We start from the raw sequence: 22,549 nt of genomic DNA, 5'->3' as shown, positions 1-22,549 counted from the left end.
AGAGAGAGAGACAGAGAGAGACAGAGAGAGACAGAGAGAGACAGGGAGAGACAGAGAGAGACAGAGAGAGAGAGAGAGAGAGAGAGAGAGAGAGAGAGAGAGACAGATAGAGAGACAGAGAGAGAAAGAGAGAGAGAAAGAGAGAGAGACAGAGAGAGAGAGACATAGAGAGAGCTGGGGAAGAAAAACCCTTCCTGTGCGTGTGGAGCAGCTCTTAAAATCGCAGGGACAGAAATTTGGCAGTGAGATAAGACATCTGTTTGTGCTGTGACCAGGTCACCAGCCAACCAGTCAGTCATTATGCGTCATGTGACCAGGGCGTGTTTGAAGAGGGTCGGTGAGGGTGATAGAGGGGGAGGTACCGCTCGTCTGGCCCATGACAGGGGGAGGGGAAGCAAGGGGGGAGGAGAAGGGAAGAGGGCAGGCAGGCAGGCGGGCAGCCCCCACACATGGACTGGAGGTTTGAACCTTCAGGTAACAGAGAGGGAAGACCTCCTCAGCTAGTTGATCTGGGAAGGACCGTAGTCTCCCAAATCAGACCTTCTGATAAATCTAAAGTTTATATCGAGAAAAAGTAGCTTGTGGCCTTTCAGACTGCACCACACACAGGACCAGAACAAGACAAACACATGGCTTTCAGAGAAAAGCGCGACTATGGAATTACATATGCAGCTCCTGTGATCAGACAGAAGAGTTATTAGCACTTGTAGGACATTCATTCACTCATTCATTCACTCACTCACTCATCCGAGCATCCCTTCATTCACTGGAATAACATGCAGTCAACTGTTTCAACAGGAGCTGTGCCTGGCAGTCTCCCCCCCACCTGCCTTTGAAACACTAAAGAGAGAACGACCATTGTGTGGACCGGGGAACACTCCACACTTTCAGGGAAAAAGACCCTTTGTTGGGAAGTCTATTAAAGCCAAACAAGCAGAGGTGAAGCTGAAGGGAAAGGCTCAAACTCTTCTAACGGCCGTTACCCTGAACAATGCATAGATTAAACTTAGCTATGCTCCACAAAACAGCTTTCATTCTTTTTCTTTCTTTAATAAAGAAACCTTAATGGGCGCAAGGAGGGAGATCCACAGAAAGACAGTCCTCTCCTGTCCTCCAGCACCGTTTGGGAACCAGGAACACCATTTCTGCGACTTGTATGGGGGTCCGGTTTCCATGACAACCTCCAATTATTTCCTTCCCTTTCCTGGTTCTCCGGGGGAACCTACACCTTGAGAGAGTCGTTACAGAGCCGACAGGCACCTTTGAAGACCAGCAAAGTGCCGTGTCATTGTCTTCCTGCCGACAACCTTCTCCACACCAACAAACTGTTTAAGCTGAACACATCACAGTTCAGGCAGTCTTCGGGGTGCCATTCAACAGCATGAACCCGGCAAAACCCAACGCTAGCTGGATGCTGTCCTCGCTAGCTGAATCTGACTGGGACTGCTACGACCACAGGCGAGCTCAGCAACAACCTGTCAGCACAGACAAAGCTTTCTATAGACACTGTGCTGACCCCAGACTATATATGCAGTGTCCTTAGCTGGGACATGAGCTAGCGGAGGCATTAAGTTGAATCCTGAGTGATGTTTGCTCGGGTTGAGCCCAGCCCACCTGTTTTAGGACAGTCCTCAGACAGGCTGACTGTAATGCGGAGGGGGCGTGGGCTGTGGGCGGAGCTTAGACAGCGACCCCAGGGTGGATTCCTGCTCCGGCCCCTCACGCCTGTTGTCATGGCAGAGCACAAGCTCACTGTCTGTCTGTCGGCACCACTCTCTCCCTGAGTCTGTCCCCGAGTCTCTCCCAGAGTCTCTCCAGAGTCTCTCCCCGAGTGTCTCCCCGAGTGTCTCCCAGAGTCTCTCCCCGAGTCTCTCCCCGAGTCTCTCCCCGAGTCTCTCCAGAGTCTCTCCCCGAGTCTCTCCCAGAGTCTCTCCCCGAGTCTCTCCCCGAGTCTCTCCCCGAGTCTCTCTCAGAGTCTCTCCCAGAGTCTCTCCAGAGTCTCTCCCCGAGTCTCTCTCAGAGTCTCTCCCAGAGTCTCTCCAGAGTCTCTCCCCGAGTCTCTCCCCGAGTCTCTCCCAGTCTCTCCCCGAGTCTCTCCCCGAGTCTATCCCAGAGTCTGTCCCCGAGTCTCTCCCCGAGTCTCTCTCAGAGTCTCTCCCAGAGTCTCTCCAGAGTCTCTCCCCGAGTCTCTCTCAGAGTCTCTCCCCGAGTCTCTCCCCGAGTCTCTCCCCAAGTCTCTCCCAGAGTCTCTCCCCGAGTCTCTCCCCGAGTCTCTCTCAGAGTCTCTCCCAGAGTCTCTCCAGAGTCTCTCCCCGAGTCTCTCTCAGAGTCTCTCCCCGAGTCCCTCCCCGAGTCTCTCCCCGAGTCTTTCCCAGAGTCTCTCCCCGAGTCTCTCTCAGAGTCTCTCCCAGAGTCTCTCCAGAGCCCAGAGATCTCAGCTGACAGGAGCTGTCTCACACACACACACACACACACATGCGTTCATACACACACATACATGAGTTTATACACACGCACACTACTATGTAACCGGTCACATACACTCACACAAACGCACACACATGTCTACTGACAGTGCATGGGTATAAACACACATGCACTTTTACTCACGCACGGACAAACACACACATGCCATTCTGGCAGTAGGCTCCAGTTACAGCAGTGACCTCAGAGGAGCGGGTGGGGGGGACTGCATGTCCTCCAGCAGAAGCAGGACCATCCAGAGATAGAGCACAACACTGCCCGGTGTTTGGGTGTGATGTCAGGATTAGAGGGACTGTTTTAAACTCACCTTGGCCATCTGGGCTTGTACTCCGCTTGACTTCAGGGCTGTGACAGCTTTCTGAGCAGCAGCAGGGCTGTCAAAGTCCACAAAGCCGTAACCTGACAGGACAAAGAGACAACAGCTCAGGAAGAACCCAGCATTCAGACCTGCTCCACCTCTCCCCCCAGCCACTCAGGACATTCACTCAAACCAGCGGGAAGAAATCACATGTTCATACTGTGATCCATTTGTGTTATAGGATGCAAGAAGATACATTGAATGTTCATTCAGTCAGTCAGTGTGTGTGCGTGTGTATCTGTAAATGTGTACCTCTGTTTGTGTGTGTGTGTGAATGTGCAAGTAACAGTGTATTTGTATTTGGGCATGTATGTGCATGTAACTGTATGTATGTGTGTGTGTTTCCATGGGGTCTCATGGAGGGCAAAGTGCTGAGGTAGCAGCAGTCCTGGTTGTGTTCAGGCCTCAGGTCAGCGTATTGTTATCAGGGGTAACAGGCCATCCCCGACCTTTAACAGCTAGCGTCAACAATTAAACAACCCCGGTCATGGCCCAACACACTCATCACATTAGAACACTGGGCTCCATCTGAACAGGTAACACGCTAATATTCCCAGTAGGGGTGGAACGGTACATGTATTCGTATTGAACTGAAACGGTACGGGCGTCACGGTTCGGTGCATGAAATTACTCGGAGAATACACGGTAAACATTTTTTTTTTTTAACTCGCGTGCACATAAATTAATTTAATGCGGAACTACTGTTAGATACTCGTGTTCTTTAGGGACACCTAATGTGTTGCCCCGCATTAGCTCTGAAGCTCTGATTGGCGCCGCCGTGAGTCAGAGATAGCTAGCTAGCAGCACTAACGATCGCAAGTTTGGGAACACTTCGGTTTCCCATTTAGTCCCAGTAGTACAGGCGAGAGAGTGGCGGATAAGACGAGCACTTTGTGTCGGCGTTGTTCAGCAGTTGTGGGGTATGTGAGAAATACATCTTAACATGCTAACGCATATAAGATAAGAGCGTGTGCTAAATGACTAAAAATATCCGACGCCATCACCCAGGTGTGCGAATCACTGGAACGAGACCAAAAAATTGCCAACTTCTCCTCCCTACAGTGCGTAACCAGCCTTTAGACACACATACAAATAGGGCCAAAAAAATCACTGACGCAATCGGAATTTACATGTCATCTTCAATGCGCCCGTATTCACTCGTAGAGGAACCTGTTTTTTTCCTTCTTTTCCCTCCAGTGTACCGGACTCGTACCGAACCGTGATGTCTAAACCACGGTATGAACTGAACCGTGACTTCAATGTATCATTCCACTCCTAATTCCCTGGAATATTCCCTACAACAATCTGCTTTTATAGATGAGATTTTTGTGATCTAATCATTTTTGATCTAAAACCTTAAATCGCCCATCTCAGTCCATGTCCTTCCTGCAGCCCACGTGAGGGGACACATGATGTTTGACAGAGCGACTGTGAAGCTGTGATTAATCAGCGTTTAAATAATCCAAGGGCCGGTGACAGAGCGCTTCCCTAACCCTGAAAGCTGCCCACTGCGCCCGTGTGTGTGTGTATGAGAGTGTGTGTGTGTGTATGAGAGTGTGTGTGTGTGTATGAGAGTGTGTGTGTGTGTATGAGAGTGTGTGTGTGTGTATGAGAGTGTGTGTGCTGCTAGGCGTTGCAGCCAAGTCACGCTACAAAGGGGCGGGGCCAGGTTCCTCTCGGGAACCGCCCCCCCCCCCCCCCCCATCGGACGCTGACAGCCTGAGGACTAAAATAAAAGGATCGGGGTGGAAGCCTGCCTGTCTAACAGCTTCCTGATCCACCTTGCCCTTCAGAGACAGACGCATAGCTACTGGATGACTTCAACAAGGCACAGCCTGTTGACTGTGTTGACTCTGCCAAAACACACACAATGAGTCACACCTGCAGGCAGATTCATCACCCAACCCTAAACATAGACCATTGTTGTCTATAGAAAGAAAATGTACATTATAGGTATAGTGTGTCCTGGTAGAGACCAGTACAGCAGAGACAGAGATCTGAAGCAGTTAACAATGATTCACTGTGAGGAGGGACGTTCACTGCAGCAATGCATGAGATAGGCTTACTACTGCCAAAGGCCTGCAGGTCATTCCTGAGCATGACTTGTAGCTTTTTATGGATCATTTGTGAGTAAAAGAAAGAGCTTATCTGTTAGACTAGGATCTCCCTCTGTTTTTTTTCATTTTGGTTGTTGTGGAGAAATGCTAATAAAAGCATGTTTCTGACAAAGGCATTGCATACACACCTTTACATTTGTTGGTTGTCTTGTCCAGAATCGCCTTTGTTGAGACTATTTTGCCGTACCTGGGAGAGGAGCAGAGAGAGGGGGTTTGTGAGCTGCAACACACACCAGACACAGGCAGCCAGTTCAACCAGACAGACTGAGCCACAAGAGGTTATGACATCACCTAAAAAGCATGAAGAAACAGGAAGTCATTTCCATGTGGATTTGAGAATCTTGACAGTTCTAGAACACAGCTAGAATAAGGCTAGAACACAGCTAGAATAAGGCTAGAACACAGCTAGAACACAGCTAGACCAGGGCTAGTACATTGCTAGAACACAACTAGAACATCGCTGCACCAGAGCTAGAACTTGGTTAGAACAGGACTAGAACACAGCTAGGACAGAGCTAGAACAAGGCTAGTACATAGGTATAACAGGGCTAGAACATATATCGAACATAGATAGAACCGAGCTGGAAGTGGGTTTTTCCTGAGTTCTAGAACCCAGAGATCGAACACTGGAGCACCATTATTAGGGAGAACTGGTGATGGCGACTGAAAACACTCATTGAAATGAGTCGCACAACCTGAGATGTCTTGAGTAATAAACCTGATGAAACACTGAGGAGCGCTCTGCAGTTACACGACCTGACAGGCCTGCTTGAGGAGGACTGGGTGACATTCCACAGTTACATAGTGATCTTCAGCCGTACCTCGGTGTACAGTTGCTGCCAGCTCTGACAAACGAACTCAGCTCTGACCTCTGAAGACAGACAGCAGAGTGTTCCTCCAGCGCTAAGCTACCCCAGCAGGAGGAACACAAAATGTCGGCGAGAGTGCCGCGCTCAAACCCAAACACGACCCGTGTCTCTGCCGCGGCCAAAACACACCCACTAGAAACACCCTGGGCTGGAGAGCTCCACAGTAAACCAGAGCGGCCGTGTGGACGGATGATTAATGAGGTTGACTGGCTGGCTCCCTGAACACGGACAAGGAGGGATGAGCTTTGACCTCAGCTGAGAGGTGGGCAGGTGGAGTCTGCGTGAGGACGAGGTCTTCATTTCGACCCCTGCTCGTAGATATAACCCATTCTGACACATCTAGCATGTGGCGTGTTTTTACACCCGCTGTCACTGGAGGAAAGGTCAGGCAGAGCTCTCCCAGCTAATGACAGGTAGCAGCTTCATAAAACCCAAGAAGTCTCCACCATCCATTGGAATTAGAAGGAAGGACTTCCGAGTGCGTGTGGGTGTTTTTGTGAGACGACCGGTGGGAATGTGCGTATACTTGTGCGTGTGAATATACGTGGGCTTGTGTATGTGAAGATGTGTGTGTGTGTGCGTGTACGTAAGTGTGTGGGATCCCACGTGTGTCCGCACTCGCTGCCTTGGGCTCTCCAGGTGGCCGTGACCTTGCCCGGCGCTCCGCTGGCTAAAGAACCCTGGGGATGAAGGGTTCCCACTAATTGACTTGAAAATTAATCAATTAGAGGAATCACCACATCGGCCGCGTCAGCCAAACAGGCAAACGCCCTGGGCGGGGTCTCATGAGAGCAGGGACGCAAAATCGAAGGCTTCAAGGCAGAGGTTAAGGAAGGTGCAGAATTACCACGCCCTGCCATAATCTGGGCCACGGTGAGGTGAGGGAGAGGACACTGCTGAGCTCACAGCTCCAGCACTCTACAGACATGGTCATGGAGGCTAACAAACCCCCAAAAAGGTTTCCACCACCAGGGAAGGTGGGGCCAAGATAAGAAGAAAGTGCTCAGTTTACGCTTTGTTGACAGGAATCAGGAGCACTTCAAATGGGACACTCTAACACTGTAAACTAACACTGTAAATGTGCACCTTTAGTTTTGGCTTATAAAAGTGTCCTGTACTACTGATGAGGTGTTACTCGTCAAAAGTGTTACAGACTTTGAATCCAATCCAATGAACAGGACTGGAGGATTTGAACCTGTAAACTCTTGATCTGCAGTTAAGCAGGCCAACGCAAAGTTTGGGCCACACGACCCTCCTCCACTACTGTCTGACTGGTACTCTCTCTCCGAGCAGTGTGGGGTGGACCCAGGGACAGCAGTGTGGGGTGGACCCAGGGACAGCAGTGTGGGGTGGACCCAGGGACAGCAGTGTGAGGTGGACCCAGGGACTGCAGTGTGGGGTGGACCCAGGGACAGCAGTGTGGGGTGGGGTGGACCCAGGGACAGCAGTGTGGGGTGGACCCAGGGACAGCAGTGTGAGGTGGGGTGGACCCAGGGACAGCAGTGTGGGGTGGACCCAGGGACTGCAGTGTGGGGTGGACCCAGGGACAGCAGTGTGGGGTGGACCCAGGGACAGCAGTGTGAGGTGGACCCAGGGACTGCAGTGTGGGGTGGACCCAGGGACTGCAGTGTGGGGTGGACCCAGGGACTGCAGTGTGGGGTGGACCCAGGGACAGCAGTGTGGGGTGGGGTGGACCCAGGGACAGCAGTGTGGGGTGGGGTGGACCCAGGGACAGCAGTGTGAGGTGGACCCAGGGACTGCAGTGTGGGGTGGACCCAGGGACAGCAGTGTGGGGTGGGGTGGACCCAGGGACAGCAGTGTGGGGTGGACCCAGGGACAGCAGTGTGAGGTGGACCCAGGGACTGCAGTGTGGGGTGGACCCAGGGACAGCAGTGTGGGGTGGGGTGGACCCAGGGACAGCAGTGTGGGGTGGACCCAGGGACAGCAGTCTGGGGTGGGGTGGGTTGGACCCAGGGACAGCAGTGTGAGGTGGGGTGGACCGAGGGACAGCAGTGTGGGGTGGACCCAGGGACAGTAGTGTGGGGTGGGGTGGACCCAGGGACAGCAGTGTGGGGTGGACCCAGGGACTGCAGTGTGGGGTGGGGTGGACCTAGGGACAGCAGTGTGGGGTGGACCCAGGGACAGCAGTGTGGGGTGGACCCAGGGACAGCAGTGTGGGGTGGACCCAGGGACAGTAGTGTGGGGTGGGGTGGACCCAGGGACAGCAGTGTGAGGTGGACCCAGGGACAGTAGTGTGGGGTGGGGTGGACCCAGGGACAGCAGTGTGGGGTGGGGTGTGAGCCAGGGACAGCAGTGTGGGGTGGACCCAGGGACAGCAGTGTGGGGTGGGGTGGACCCAGGGACAGCAGTATGGGGTGGAGGTACACAATACTCCCTGACACAAGACAAGCTTGACTCAAACCCTAACGTGCCTGTTCCTCTCCACCTTCATGCCTTTCCTCAGTCTGACGGGGCTGGGGCCGCTCGCACTCCTGGACAGTGAGGAGAGACTCTGTTCTCTGGTCTGTTTCAGCCTGCAAGCTTGCCTGTCCGGGCCAACCCGCGTCATAGTAGGCATATGACCAGACTTTAATACAATGCTATAGAACCCTGAACTATGAGTAGCGCTATTCCATTATGAAGGAAGGTCATTTTGAAAAGGATTAAGCTAAAAACAACACCGGATAAAAGAGCAGGAACCTTTGACCTGAATCTGGACTCTAAGCGCTAATCCCAAACCTTAAATGACAACAATGGCTGTCCTCAGACAAACCAGAATCATCTAGGAGGAGTTCACCTTACATAAGGAACAGCACATGCTTGATGTCTTAAATTTGTTCATTTTCCTTAACCCTCATCCGGTGTATTAAAGAAGAAGAAGGTATAAGCTTGAGAAAGAAGGAATCTCCTAGTCAGAGCAATGCGCAAACTGTAAAATAAACAACATTATGAAGTCATAAGCAAAGTAATAACCAACAACTAGAATAAAAAGTAACAGTAGATCATTTAAATTAAATCAAATCAAACACCTTAAAAAAAAAATCTTTCTGGAAATCTATGATTTGGGGATATTTGTAAGGTTAATTACTGAAGGTGTTAGGTAAATGATGGTGTTTTCATGGCCAGGGTCACAGTGTAGAAGCAGGGGTCCATGGACCTGACCTGCTCAGTGGGACTCGGCCAGGCAGAGCATCTCTCTAAACACTGAGAGGATGTGCTGGTTGATTTGGAGAGGGCTCGACTGTGCCGCAATGTCAACATCACATTGTGGGAGGAGTGGTGAGGGGAGGTGGGGGGAGGTTAGGGGAGGTGAGGGGAGGTGAGGTGGGGGGAGCTTGGAATGAGAGGGGGGAGGTTGGTGGGGGGTCTGGGAAAGGTAAATTAGATGTCAAAGTCACCCCGGTGGTCTTTCTGGTCGGCAGACATAAAGGTATTCAATAAGACAATAGAGTTTTTATGAGAACGCCTGGAGATTTCCCCCATCTTTCTAGAGCTTTAGCTTTAAGTAGACGCTGTCTGAACTCTGTCCATGGCTGTAGCTCACCTGTACTGCCAGCTGCTACAGGATCTTAGCAGGCTGTTCTGGGTTCCTCAAGGTTGTATTTCATTTTAGATTCAGATGTGATGGCCCTGTCACCCCCCCCCCCCCCTCTCTCTCTCTCTGGCTGTCCTCCTTGTCCCCCTCCTGCCTGCATGGTACCTTGTCCCCTCCCATGATTAAATGCAGCTAGTTTCAATTGTGATTCGGAGGGAAAACATTATTCTTTGTTTGTACAACAATTTACAATTGCCATTAACAGTTAATGAAAACCAAACTGAATCCCACTTGTGAATGCCAACAAAGCTAACATTTTACCAGGGTTTTCGAAAGTGACCTGAATTGTTTATCACCATGGGACCTCAAACTACTAATTGGTGTGCTGATTCTCCGCCCCCTTTCATTTTTCGGAGCCACAAGATCAATAGAGCAATCAATACCGGTTAACGATATGAGGAAGTGCTGAAGTACTCACGGTTGGCAGAGCTTGACCAGGTCATGGTCTGTGGTTGGTGGAGGCAGACCGCGGATGTACAGGTTGGTTTTGCTAAGCTGCTCCCAGCCTGCCGTGCTGCTACTGCTGCTGCTGTTGTTGGGGCTGGGGCTGGGCGGAGCCATTGGGTGTGACGAGGGGCCCACAGGTGGCTGGAACGGAAACAAAATGGCGTCAGTATGAGACAAAACCTCGGCTTGGTGTGAAATGTAAACACTGTTCGCTGACGCAAGACAGAGAGAGAACCACACTCTGGCCTACATAGAAACAGGAATATGTTGGGACATCTGGATGATGAAAGTGGTTTGTGTTTAAGACAAGAACAGAAAGATTTTTAGTTTGTGCTAAACATGTGTTTAGTGAACTGTGATTCTGTCCAAGACTGTTCTCAAAGAAGGCTTTTTTAGTGTGGCCCAGAACCATCTGTGCTCACCACAAGCACACTGCTGTGTGGCCGAGCTAAATCTCAAACAGCCATGCATGCTAAGATTGAACTGTTCAGATCCTCCATCATGTGTCTGTGTCAAGGGTTGGGTCTGCCCAGTCTCAGGATTAATGTCTCACAACACAGTGATACATGTCTGTAGCGTAATCTAGTCCAGAGGTCGGCAGTCAGCACAATCTGGACCCCTGGGACAGCCTGAAGCTGACACCAGTGTGACACTGAGCGCGTGAAACTTTCCTAGCAGCCCCTGGGTAAGTGACTCCCTGACGTACATGTCAACATCAACAACCAGATCTGCTGGTCTGGTCAGGCTCACTGTGACGCGCTCCACAGCGCCCCCCTCCTTCACCCCCCAACCCTGACCCATCCCTTCGGTTACAGGGCTGGACTGGCTGGTCAGGCTCACTGTAACCCAGGCCCATCCCTCCAGTTACAGGGCTGGACAGGCTGGTCAGGCTCACTGTAAACCCAGGCCCATCCCTTCGGTTACAGGGCTGGACTGGCTGGTCAGGCTCACTGTAACCCAGGCCCATCCCTCCAGTTACAGGGCTGGACAGGCTGGTCAGGCTCACTGTAACCCAGGCCCATCCCTTCGGTTACAGGGCTGGACTAGCATACAGACACAAGCTTCCCAAGATGACACAAGAGGGTACTGTGGTGGTCATTCAAAATGTATGTTTCTTTGGAGGCAGCTTCTCACAATTTAGAGGCTTCCCACAAACCCTAGCTTGACATGAAGAATTTGTGGTTTGTTGTTTTAAGATTGAGAGGTGGTCAGGACAAAGACATTCCATTGGTGCAACTGTAGCTGAACGATTGCTCAATGGGTATTCACTGAGGACCATACATCGTCCCCCCTCTTCCCCCCCCCCACCCTGTCCACAAAACGTGAGTCACGGTTCATCAATTTCTAAGTATATCCAGATCACATGGGCACTGCCGGGAATAGCTTGTCCCAAACAACTCCGAAAAGACGGCCTGTGCGGCGTTTAGAGGCAGCAGGCTTCCTGTTTGTATGGGCCCAGATGTTCTCATCAAGGGAGTCTTCCCTGTTCTCAACAACAGCTCTGCAAATCTGAGTCTGATTATCCCTCCCTCACTCCTCCCTGCCCCCCCCCCCCCCCCCCTCGCCATGGAACCCACAAGAGAGGAGGAAGCTGATGGAATCTCAGGCATGGGCTGGTGACTGAAGCGAGCTGGACTGGGGCCCAAGACAGGAGGTCGTCTCCGCCACTTCGCATGCCGGATACCAACTTGACCCGCTGCTTTGCTTCAGCCGGCAGCGTTGAAACCGCTCTCTCTCTGGAAAGGATATTCTGTGTGATATGAATTACCCTCTCCTTCCCTCCTCCGGATCAAAAATCTAATTGGCAGCTTTTTGCACAGGGCGCTGCAGCTGTTCAGTATTTTTCCTCGTAGCCTTCTAGAGGGACAGGAGCCCCCAACAAGAGGAAAGTCGTGCATTTCATCAAAGAGGATTATCCATCGCTACACCACATAGAGATTTCTGACGATGTAAAATAAATCTTAAACATTGTAGGTGAATACATAATCGTGGCGGCAACATTGGGGTGCTGGAGACCTTGTCAAGATGCAAAGGCAGCTCTGTCAGGGTGGAAACTCAACACGCCAGTATTTCATGTTTACCCTGAGCTCTCTGGGGGTTTTGGTCCAAGGGCATACATCTCTAGGAGGAATCTGTAAGGGCCAGGAATTTCCGTTTCACACCAAAGTCTTCCTTTCACTGCCTTTTAATGCACATGAGGAGATTCCAGTCTGGAGGTCTGTTGCATTTAAACACTTCAAATACACAGAGACTGCTCACAAGTGAATGATGGACACGCTATCAAGAATTGTGTATCACAATGTCATCGTGGCATCACAATGTCATCGTGGAATCACAATCGACAACCTTTACGAAAGGCCTGAGCGAAAAGGTCAAGTGTTCATTGGGAAAGTGTCACATCAACACAACAACCATCTAGTGCCAGAGAAAGCTAAAAAAATATATAATGATCCGAAAGGTCATAGCTGGCATGTGGCCACACCAACAGCGTAACCTGTATGAGAGAATCATACCAACAGTCCCAAACACAAACTCTTGAGGTGGCAGGGAGTGGGAGGCAATAGAGAGACTGAAAGGCCACTTGAGAATGGTCAAATACATTGCTGTGAAAAGGTTCTTCCAGTGATTTGAAGAGGCCATCCCATTGAACCTGACAGGTTGTGGGAGTTTTGCTTACCGGAAACAGTCAACTCACCAGTCAACCCCCCTTGTTTACTGTAAACCGTGAAACTCCTTGAAAGATGTTTCCATCTTTAGATCAGACCACACAGAGAGTTGGTAGAGAATGCTTGTCTGTGAAGCAGAAAAGCTTAAGATGCACGTGCACACACTCTCAAAGGAACAAACCATCCGATTGAAGAGTGCAACATAGATGTAACTGTAATGCCACAGACAACACATGGACTAAGGCCTTTATTGAGGAGAAAGCTAGCGGAACCCTCAGTCAAGGCTAAAAACCTGACTTCAACTTCCTTTCTGAGAGACTGAAAGTCTTCATGTATATGCCTGCCTGCTCTACCCTAGCAGAGAGGGAGCCCCGTATCTTATCTGTCGACTCCAGACCAGCACTGCCTGTCATATCCGCGCTTGAAATACACGGGGGCTTCCAGCACGAGACCTCGCCCTCGGACCTCTGTTCTGGCCTGCCAGCTCAAACCGGCCTGCGACGGTGACAGCACAGCGTGAACGTGTTGCGATGTTCCTTGCGTCCTCAACACATTCATCTGGTAAAAACGAAAATCCATATCTAACTGGGGCAGAGTGTATGCATGAATGAATTACATTTCGTTATGCACATGGCACATATATTTCACACTATAAGAACCAGCCGAGAGCACACGAGAAAACATTATTTTGCCTACATTGCCTCAATACAACACAGTAGGCAACAATTCATTAGATTGTAAGTGTCCTTTACATTTATCGTCTCTTTTTAAATAATGGATCCACTACAGTGGTTTACACGCACACAGCAGAAATATCAGTGTTCAGTTCAACTAACACTATCAAGTGTTCAATCTACCAAATATTTTCAACCACAACATTCGTTAGAACATTTATTTAAAGGCGTTTCTAAAGCATTAAGCCACCGACAAAAGTTAATAACAAACCCTTATTACCGTGACAACATCTACAGGAAGCATCAACGACCACTGTGATCTAGGCTACTGTACAAAACGTAGAGCAAGTTGACCTAGCCTACACCACTGACATGAGTGGGTTTCATTGCAGAATGGTAGGCTTCGCAATATTTGGAAAATTAAATAATTGGTTAAAAGCTGAATTTCTGTTCAACCAGGGTTAAGGTTACCAAAGCAGATAACTGCCTATCTCAAACCAATCTTTTTTGCGACTTGCTAAAGGCCAGGTACATCATGACTACTCTATTAGGCTACAAACGGACTGTAAAAATGTATCGTTTACCTGCTTACGATAAGGAGTCCTCAATGGGTTGCCAGAATTAGCAAAAATCATTCTCGGTTTTCAAAGACCCAAATGGAAAAAATTATAATTATATGGTAATCCTAAATAAATAGCCTGTCCAATTGGCTGTTTGAGTAAAGTTGTTGATTTCACCATATAAGTGTAATTTATATAATCAACCACACAATACTATCGGCAAATAAATAATGTATCATACATAAACCATGCCCACACACAAATCGTAGTGTATGAATTAGTCCCAACTTCGATTGCCCAACCCCGTTTGTTTGACTAGATTCATTGATTTGGATCCCGTCCTCCGCAGAACAGATCTGGATCCGACCCTGCTACGATGGAAGATACCATTCTGAGATCCGGTAGAGGGACAATAGGGTCTCAATTTGGCATATATTATAACATGCTTCAGTATTCATCCAAATACCAACATTACAACAATTGCTAATATATTTAAAAGGTAACATCTAAAGTAATGTTTCATAATTGTTTGATCAAGTAGATCATTAACCGTAAATAGTTACAATGTTTCACCTTTTGTGGCCCTTCGACTATTCTGGAGTGCATACCTAAGATTCCACAGTGCGGGCGCCCATTAAAGGACCAGTACGCTATTTTTTACTGGTTTGGTTTTCAGCTATGGTAATTCGTCTTTTACTAAATTGTAATTGTCATAGTTTCAAGTAATACCATATTATACAAAGTAAAATCACAATAAGAACCAGTAATTTGTGTATGTTTCTAGCACACAAAAATACTTCATGTGTAACAATCATTGTGGAACATTTAACATTTAACACATAATGACAGTGTTCAAACATTTATAGTTGACATTTTATTCATTTAACAGACACCGTTTATCGAAATACATTATTGTGCAAATATTAAATACATCACTTAATCAAGAGCCAGAAGCGTTTTGTTCTGGAATCATAAAATACTGTAAATTGCTCTTGAGATAACAAAACACAAATAAAATACAGCTTTAATTACCTCCAGTTTAATGAGCCAGACACAGTCTTCTCATCCCATAATCATACACACCTTCAATGTCCCTCAATGTTCTTCAATGTTTGGCCACACAACCTATAGTATGAATGTGTTACAGCAGCTATGTGACATATGAATGGCCATGATTTTTATCATGATTTTCTGAAATACAATTTTCAAAGTAAAAGAAAACCAGCTGAACACAATTATGAGAAGCACTGAGTTTCATACAAACACTATGAGAGGTGTGTGAAACAGGACAGGAGGCGATGGAGGATGTGGAAGTCCACACAGCCTGTGTGAAAAGGATCTAGCACAGAACGCTGTTCAAGCCAGCCAGCACCCACTGACAGATACTGTCCTTATCAGGCCAATTGTGGTGAAAATAATAATGAAGGAATTAAATTGATACCCACGTGAGTTTAGAAAAACCCTTTGTCTTGCAGTGATTATATGCATGAATTAATGAATGGAGAGTTACAATGAGGAGTCACTAGCAGGCAGTGACCTAACGGGTGTGATGGGGGCTTGAGAGGGAGGGAGGGGGGGGCTCGAGAGAGGGGGGGGTGCTCGAGAGAGAGAGGGGGAGGGGGTGCTCGAGAGGAAGGGGGGGGGGGGGGGGCTGGAGAGGACAAGCTCTTTATTAAAGCAGAAAGTACCAGTGAAGCGGGGACCATTTCTAGGCCAAGCTATAAATCAAACCCAATTCACCCGCCAGTGTCAAGTCTGTGATTGGAAAACCTAACAGTGTTGCTGCAGAGATGTGAATTAATGCTGACCTTCAACAGCTCACCTCCCCTGACCTCTCTCTTAGTCCTGCCTGGTTATCCTATCTCACCTGGCATGCTGCCTACCTCCACACAACATCCTCTCTGCTTGTGACTTAAGCCAGAGGCAGTTGCTTTCCTCCTGCATGGGATAACCGCCTTCATGACTCTATCACTTCCAGCCAGGACAAGCAGCTGTAGGAACCAGCCTGGTCCCAGAAGGCCTTTGTGGCTTAGCCTCAGCCCCTATCCCTGTCACTCCATACATGGTGTTAGATAAAGCCCTGTCTGCCACCCTCCTGGGACAGGTCCACTCTGCCTGGGCAGCGGGGGGGGGAGGTCACAGGAACCCATGTGTACCTACCCACCAGGCCCTCAGCACCCCTGCTCTCCCTCTGCATGCTCTTTGTTTGCCCTTTTGTGTTCGGGGCTTTGAACCAGCTGCTAATAAGATTATGCAACATCTGTTCTTTTGACCACTGCAAACAGGGCAAAGTCAACATTGGTGTAACCCCCAGATCAGCCTCAAAAACAAAGGAAGGCCAATCAGAGAAGAATTCTTTCATTTTGTCCTTGAAATGGCGCAGGAGGATTGAAATGTTTGAACCTGGATTCCTGTTTGTAAGCTCCAGCCTGCTCAGGACTATGTAACAATGGAAGGAAAACAGGTACACTGATTCTCAATGGACAGGTTTTAATTCAATCTAGTGCTCCTGAAAGGCAGCAAATGTCACCGGTGGGGAGTGTAATGAGGTCCTTTAGGCCAACGTGTCGATAGGTCAGAGTCAGAACATGGAAGACACTGATTTCATTCAGCACTCTACAGAGGTCACCAAGACAACCAGAGCAGGGAGAGGCTGGTGACAGTGGTCACCTCCCTGGCACCCAAGTGGTATCTATACTATCATTTATATGGTCACCAACAAGGTATATATTATTGCTTGGAGTTTACATCCCCTGAATGTTATACATTGTATCACATTTCTGTGAGCTTAACTACCGGTAATGTAAAGTTTCTAACACATGATCTATCACATTATCTATCACATAACTACCAAATTTTTAATTCATTTTTTGACTAGTTTGATATGAGCGGTTGTGTCCGTTGTCATTACAAATGACGTGTTCTTCTCTATGAAGGTGAAATATAAATGTTACATATTTTTTGCAATGATTTGAGTTCCCAGGAAGACCTTGCGTGACTAATCCTAAATCTGCTGGTGCAGCCACAGCCACAAATCAGGTCCTGAGCAGGCCAACTGACGTGATCCACGTGTCTGTGCTGAATCATCAACACAGACACACAACCAGGAAGCACTCCCCTGCAGTGGATCCCTTTCAATCTTAATATGGCCTCAGGACCAGCACGCACACGCACACGCACACGCACACACACACACACACAGACACACACATACACAGACAGACATACAGACAAACATACACACGCACACACACACACACAGACACACACAGACATACACAGACAGACACACGTACACACACACGCACACACACACACACACACACACACACACACACACACACACACACACACACACACACACAGACACACACACTCAAGTCACTGAATATATAGTATCTACAGTTTGTGCAGCCTGGTATTACATTCACAGTATTAAACCAGTGGCCACAGCTGCAGCTGTGGTTCAACAACACTTCCTCTGAGGCAAACACTTTTTCTCCATCAACTTCCTGTCTCGCTAGCTCACACTGGGACACATCCAGCAGCCCTGCAGTCCTTCCTTAGCCTCAACAGCAACAGGAAGCTCCAGTAACAGCTCTTTATTTATCTCCCTGCCTGGACGTGAGGTTTTCAGGTCAGGGGTCGAGGCCACATTGAACCAGAAATTGACTCATTTATCCACGGCTCTACAGAGCGGCTCTACCGAGCGCTTTTAGGTGGTGGAAGCAAGCGTACCACCACTGAGATGTGCATCTGTCTGTGTTGATGTGTTTCATACAGGAAGACAGGCCGCAAATCCGCAAACCCCACCTCTAGAAACCAGAGGGGGTGGGGGCGGGGGTGGGGGCAGGGGCGGGGGCAGGGGCGGAAAAGCTGAGCTCACTGCTTTTCAGGAATGATTTTTGTTGCCCTCTATTTGCCTTAAATTTGATTTTCTATGTTTTCATGGGACTTGTAAAGAAATAAAACAATAGACCATTTTGGAGAATCTCACTACACAAATCCAATAACTGCAAGACGTGGGTGTATTGAATGACAAGATATAATTCAATAAGGTATCGAGCCTTTGTCATCCAGTATCATAGAGGACGCTACCACCATTAAAGGGTTTTTCTTGTCTGACCCAAACCATTTCTCATTTCATGAAATCCCCTTTGAAGGTCACCTCTTTTGAAATGAGTTTCAGATAGAAAACTGTATCGACCTAGCCTCTCCAGTTTCATCAAGCTACATACTTGTGTACAGACATGTTTCTGACAATACCTGTCGATCACATCTCCTCAATTCATCTAAAGTGTGAGCTGAACTTTGCAGAGAATATTGTATTTCCCACAGAGGCAGAAAGAGGCTGTGATAGGGTGATACTGCAGCAGGCGTCCACATGACAGACAGCACTCTGTCCATCTGTCCAGAGCACTCACAGGTCATGTGACTCCCGCTGGTGGAGAGCTCATCATGTGGCAGGATCTATGTTTGACTCTGACAGTGCGCGGGGCGAGGATATCACACACTGCAGTTTGGCTGGCAGCAGTCCGTTGGTCAGAGAAAAGGTTCTGCCTTCAGTTAATGTCCGTAAAGACAGATTCTGCAAATTTAGTTGCACGTAGACTTTTCCTAGTTCCATATTAAATAATGCACTGTACTAGGTTTGAGTCAGTGTTCAGTATTGAGTAATGATTAAAACAAAGGCACATAATTGTTTTCATGGAGCAAAAGTTAATAATACTTTTCATTTTTGTTGGGAAATTGTGAACATTTAATATCCCGCATAGCTTCGCTGATATTAATTTTGATTACAAACAAATATAGCCATATTCCTACAGCAGGAGACCAATTTTTAATAGAAACGTTTTTTCCCAACCTCCTCTCATATTCTCATATCCAGTGAGGTGTTTCATAAATAATTCAAGAAAAAGGAAATTGATCATCATTTCAATATTCTGATGTGAGATGGTAATCTGTGTTTCTCATAAATAAAATATGTGTTCATGACAAAATAGTGAGTCTTGATGAGAAATGAAAATTCAATTTCATTCAACCCTGACAACATTTACATTACATTTACAACAACTCTCTTCCCGATAATTGACTTTGCAAAATTATAGAAAAGGAATGCTAGACTGTAGTGTTGATGTCTCATTGTGATTGATTTTATGTTCGCTATCGCTGCTTGATTTCACCGTGGCTTCATCTAAATTGTTTACACGGGCATCAGACATGATTACATTACGCCCACATGAGGCCGGGCACACCTTTTCACTCGTGAAGTGCGCTTTGACGTTTTCTCTCTCTCTCTCTTTTTCTGAAAGAGCCACTTGGCAGAGCCCGTCGACAGAGCTGGGGGGTTTGTGGTGCTCGGACCTTGTTTTACTCGCGTCAAAAGTCCCAAGAATGAGAATCATACCAGCACAATAGGAGGCCTTTCAGGTCGGCAGGGACAGAAAGAACAGCGCCACAGTGCTGTTCCATTGTGTACATTCCGCTGCCAAGCAACTCTCCAAACTTTATTGTAAACATTGTGTAGGGCTTTTCAGCCTCTGCGTAATGTCATTGTCCACAGTCTCTGCATGGAACACCCAGTGGCAGTTAATACACTCACCGTGCCATTGATTAAAAGCTTATGTTGACAAGGAAAGCCCACCAACAAAATGTGAATAAAGTCTAGAGGTTTAATTGGTTGAGGGGTATGCTTTCCAAACCTGGGGTCTGTGAGGATTTGAACTGTGGTAGATGGTGTAACTTTGAGTTGCGACAGGATACATACATTAAACCAAGAAGGACGTCTACATCTCCGCAAGTCACTGCCATAGTTGTTGTTGTGAGATAGTACTAAGAAGACATAGCTGCAAGTCTCTCACAGCAAGAACCCCCAAAAATCTATGAAATGGCCTATAAGAGTTAAAAATAACTTTAAATACATGTCGGAAATAAAGGAATATTTATAGCCAAGAGGAAAATTCTGGTGCCAAGGCCCCCTCATAGGATAATAATAGGGTCAATTCATAGTGATCCCAGAAGGGGGCCTTCAGGACACAGCAGGACAAAGATAATGCACACCACCATGACAGTTATCCACAAGGCTATGAGCACAGCTCTGTTCAAGGCTTACAAACCACCCTGTATCAAGGCCACCCAACATATCTTTAGTGCGCCATAAAACAAAATGAACCTTTTTGGTGAATAGCTCTATTCTCGAGTCGGATTTCAAGAGGATGTACACAATTATTCACAGCACAACATCCATCCAGTTACAGCGCTGAAAGCGTATTAAGAGGAATTTGTTGTATTTTTCCCGTTTGAAATACTGGGCGGACACTAAGCACATCTACAGCTGCATTGTAGAACATAAAAAAACACGGCTGTCCCGGGAGACCTTGCCATTTAATAGGCAGCCAAACTGATTAAACATTCATGAGCTTAAGTGAGGCAGCAGTAGAAGCTTCTTGATGATAGTCAGTTGAGAGGTTTGTAGTTCAACTCAGGACTGTCCTCTAACCATCTTCTCTCCCATCTGGAGACTTTGCAGAGTTCATAATTTAATATGGTATATCCTTACAATTAGAAACAAGACGCTTCTTTTGATACAGTAGACCAAAAAGTACAGTATCTGATCTAATCCTTTCTATTCTGTTCTATTTAATGCAATGCACTCTTATCCGTTAAGGACCTTAACTTAAAATAGCCTATTCCTAAAGATAAAAATCTCAGACTAAACGTCCACAGATCGAGGCTAAACACCAGTTCGGACAGGTGCTAAAGAACCGTATGTAAACCACAGCAGGACATTTTCTCCATTTGCGCTTTTCGCGCTTCAATTATGTTATAGCCTAAACAGTGATGAAAAAGCGATAATAAATGTGACACTGTTGATTAACCCAGCGCAGAAAACAATGCTTTACTCTACCTTCGTTTGCAGGTATTGGGGATAGTGATAGGAGTAGTGGGGGTACATCTGTTGTTCCCACACTTTTCCCATGTAGATGTAAATGTTACGTTGTCGGCCAGGAACTGAAGGATGCTTCAGTATTTCCGTCAATTCCGTTTTGTTTCCCACGATGTTCGTATTCTGTCGGTAGGAACCTCACCCTGCCATCTAACTGCGAAGCACTGTTGAAATCAGCGAGCCTCTGTGCAAATGAACTATGGGTTTCTGCGTGGGCGTGCAGGACCTGCTTCGAATAATCCAGCTCTATACGATGTGTATGAATTTCTCTAGGACAGAGCCATAGTGATCAGATCCAGACCGCTGCTGGTCGTGAGATACTGGCCAAAAATGCGTCATATGTTATCCATTAAGAGAAATGTTTAAATTCTGTAAATTCTCTACAATACCAATGACAAGGCTGAAACTGCATTCAACATGTCATATTTCGAGTTAGTTGAACGCATTAAATGGCATTTAAGCCTACGTGAATCATATTTCTGACCATGGGAAAACGAATGTACACGTTTTCTATTGGAATGTAGAAATGTATGAAAATATATCTGGGAAATTAAGTTCTAAAACGTGGTTCTTGATTGAGGCTAGCTGTTTAAAGTCTAGTTTTGAATGATCGGAGTACTGGGAGACAACTTCCTGCTCTTGGAAACAGAAAACTCCCAGTAAGGAAGGGAAGGTTAAGCAGGGTGTCTGGTAAGAACATGGTGGACTCTCTTCACATTTCAACAGCAAAAAAGTATTTCGCGCACAACCAATTGCAGGTTTCTAATGTAGGCTACACGTTGATGAACTGACTATTGTTGTTTTCACAGAGTACACATTCTTCACAAAAACTCATAAAACAATGAAGGACTCATAGTTTGCGGTCAAACTGTAAGCAATGAACTTCAAACTAATTCAGGGCTGAAGTATTGTGCTGGTGGAAATGGTTACATTCACATAATTATCCATGTTCACTTGATCCAGAGAAGTCTGGAGGCCATGGCCCTGATTTCCCCATCCAGGTTTTAAAGCTCAGGAGGGTCTTCACGGGTCGCTGGTGGTGCCAGGCCGATGCCGTCCGCTCATTACTTGCAGCCTGTCTTCCCTGCTACTCACTTCCAGATGTGCTGAGGGGACACACTCATTTATCAAGTTGAATCATTGAAATACTAAACCCACACAGGTGAAAAAGCATCTCTCCCACTGTGGTTGGAGAACGCGGTGAATTTTCATGAAATCATTGTGCAACTGCAAACAATTGAACTGGATCATTTATAAATGTGTGAATATTGGCTGTTACTATTTCCATTTTGTGAGAGTATTCAGTGATCCTTAGAGATCTGCTGAATATTTATAATTTGACCACCGTTTTGACAGAGGAGTTGTGTGATGTCAGTCTCCATTCAACTGGCACTCTGTCCTCTGACCCTGAACTCATTGACCCTGGTGTGGTGAGAACAAAAACAGCCAACCGTGTCAGACCACCAGAACCCTGACCTGTATACGAGGTGCAGCGCTCTGTGTAGCACAAGGGTTTGGGCTTTAATTCTGCAAAGTCTCCATGTTCCACTTTCTCCCAACCCCCTCTCTAACGGCAGGAACCCCCCTAGGCCAGAGCCTCAACTCAAACAACAATATTATTCTCAACTCGGATGGAAACCACGGGTTCAATACACAGAAAGAGGGGGGCCTGGGAGGGTTCTCACTTCCTGCTACAGTCATTTTGTATCCCCAAATTTTCAACTTCAAACCTTAGCGGAGGATGTAAAGAAATGAAAATGCCTCCTTGGCAATCGAAAAACAATCAAAAAATGTCTCCGCTTTCTTGATATACGGGCACAGCCCTCCAACAAC

At 47.4% G+C, this 22,549-nt stretch overlaps 1 protein-coding gene across 4 annotated transcripts in view; it reads right to left on the bottom strand.

Moving 5' to 3' along the window:
* LOC124484929 (RNA-binding motif, single-stranded-interacting protein 1) overlaps positions 1-21,076 on the bottom strand; it is a 32,392-nt gene extending 11,316 nt beyond the window's left edge. For 2 of the 4 annotated variants that reach the window (XM_047046055.1, XM_047046057.1), the window contains exons 1-4: positions 20,678-21,076; positions 9,842-10,011; positions 5,088-5,146; positions 2,792-2,883 (exon numbers count right to left, since the gene is read on the bottom strand). In XM_047046055.1, coding sequence (XP_046902011.1) covers positions 2,792-2,883; positions 5,088-5,146; positions 9,842-10,011; positions 20,678-20,749 — 393 coding nt within the window. In that variant the 5' untranslated portion in view covers positions 20,750-21,076. Of the gene's footprint in view, positions 1-2,791; positions 2,884-5,087; positions 5,147-9,841; positions 10,012-13,794; positions 14,176-20,677 lie in introns of those variants that run through there. The other 2 variants (XM_047046058.1, XM_047046056.1) reach the window with 2 other exon arrangements.
* Between the last annotated feature and the right edge of the window lie 1,473 nt (positions 21,077-22,549).

The sequence above is a fragment of the Hypomesus transpacificus genome, chromosome 23 (genome assembly GCF_021917145.1).
Source record: "Hypomesus transpacificus isolate Combined female chromosome 23, fHypTra1, whole genome shotgun sequence".
NCBI classification, from domain to species: domain Eukaryota; kingdom Metazoa; phylum Chordata; class Actinopteri; order Osmeriformes; family Osmeridae; genus Hypomesus; species Hypomesus transpacificus.
Note: the sequence above shows the minus strand (reverse complement) of the source record. Positions and strands in the feature narration are given on the sequence as shown.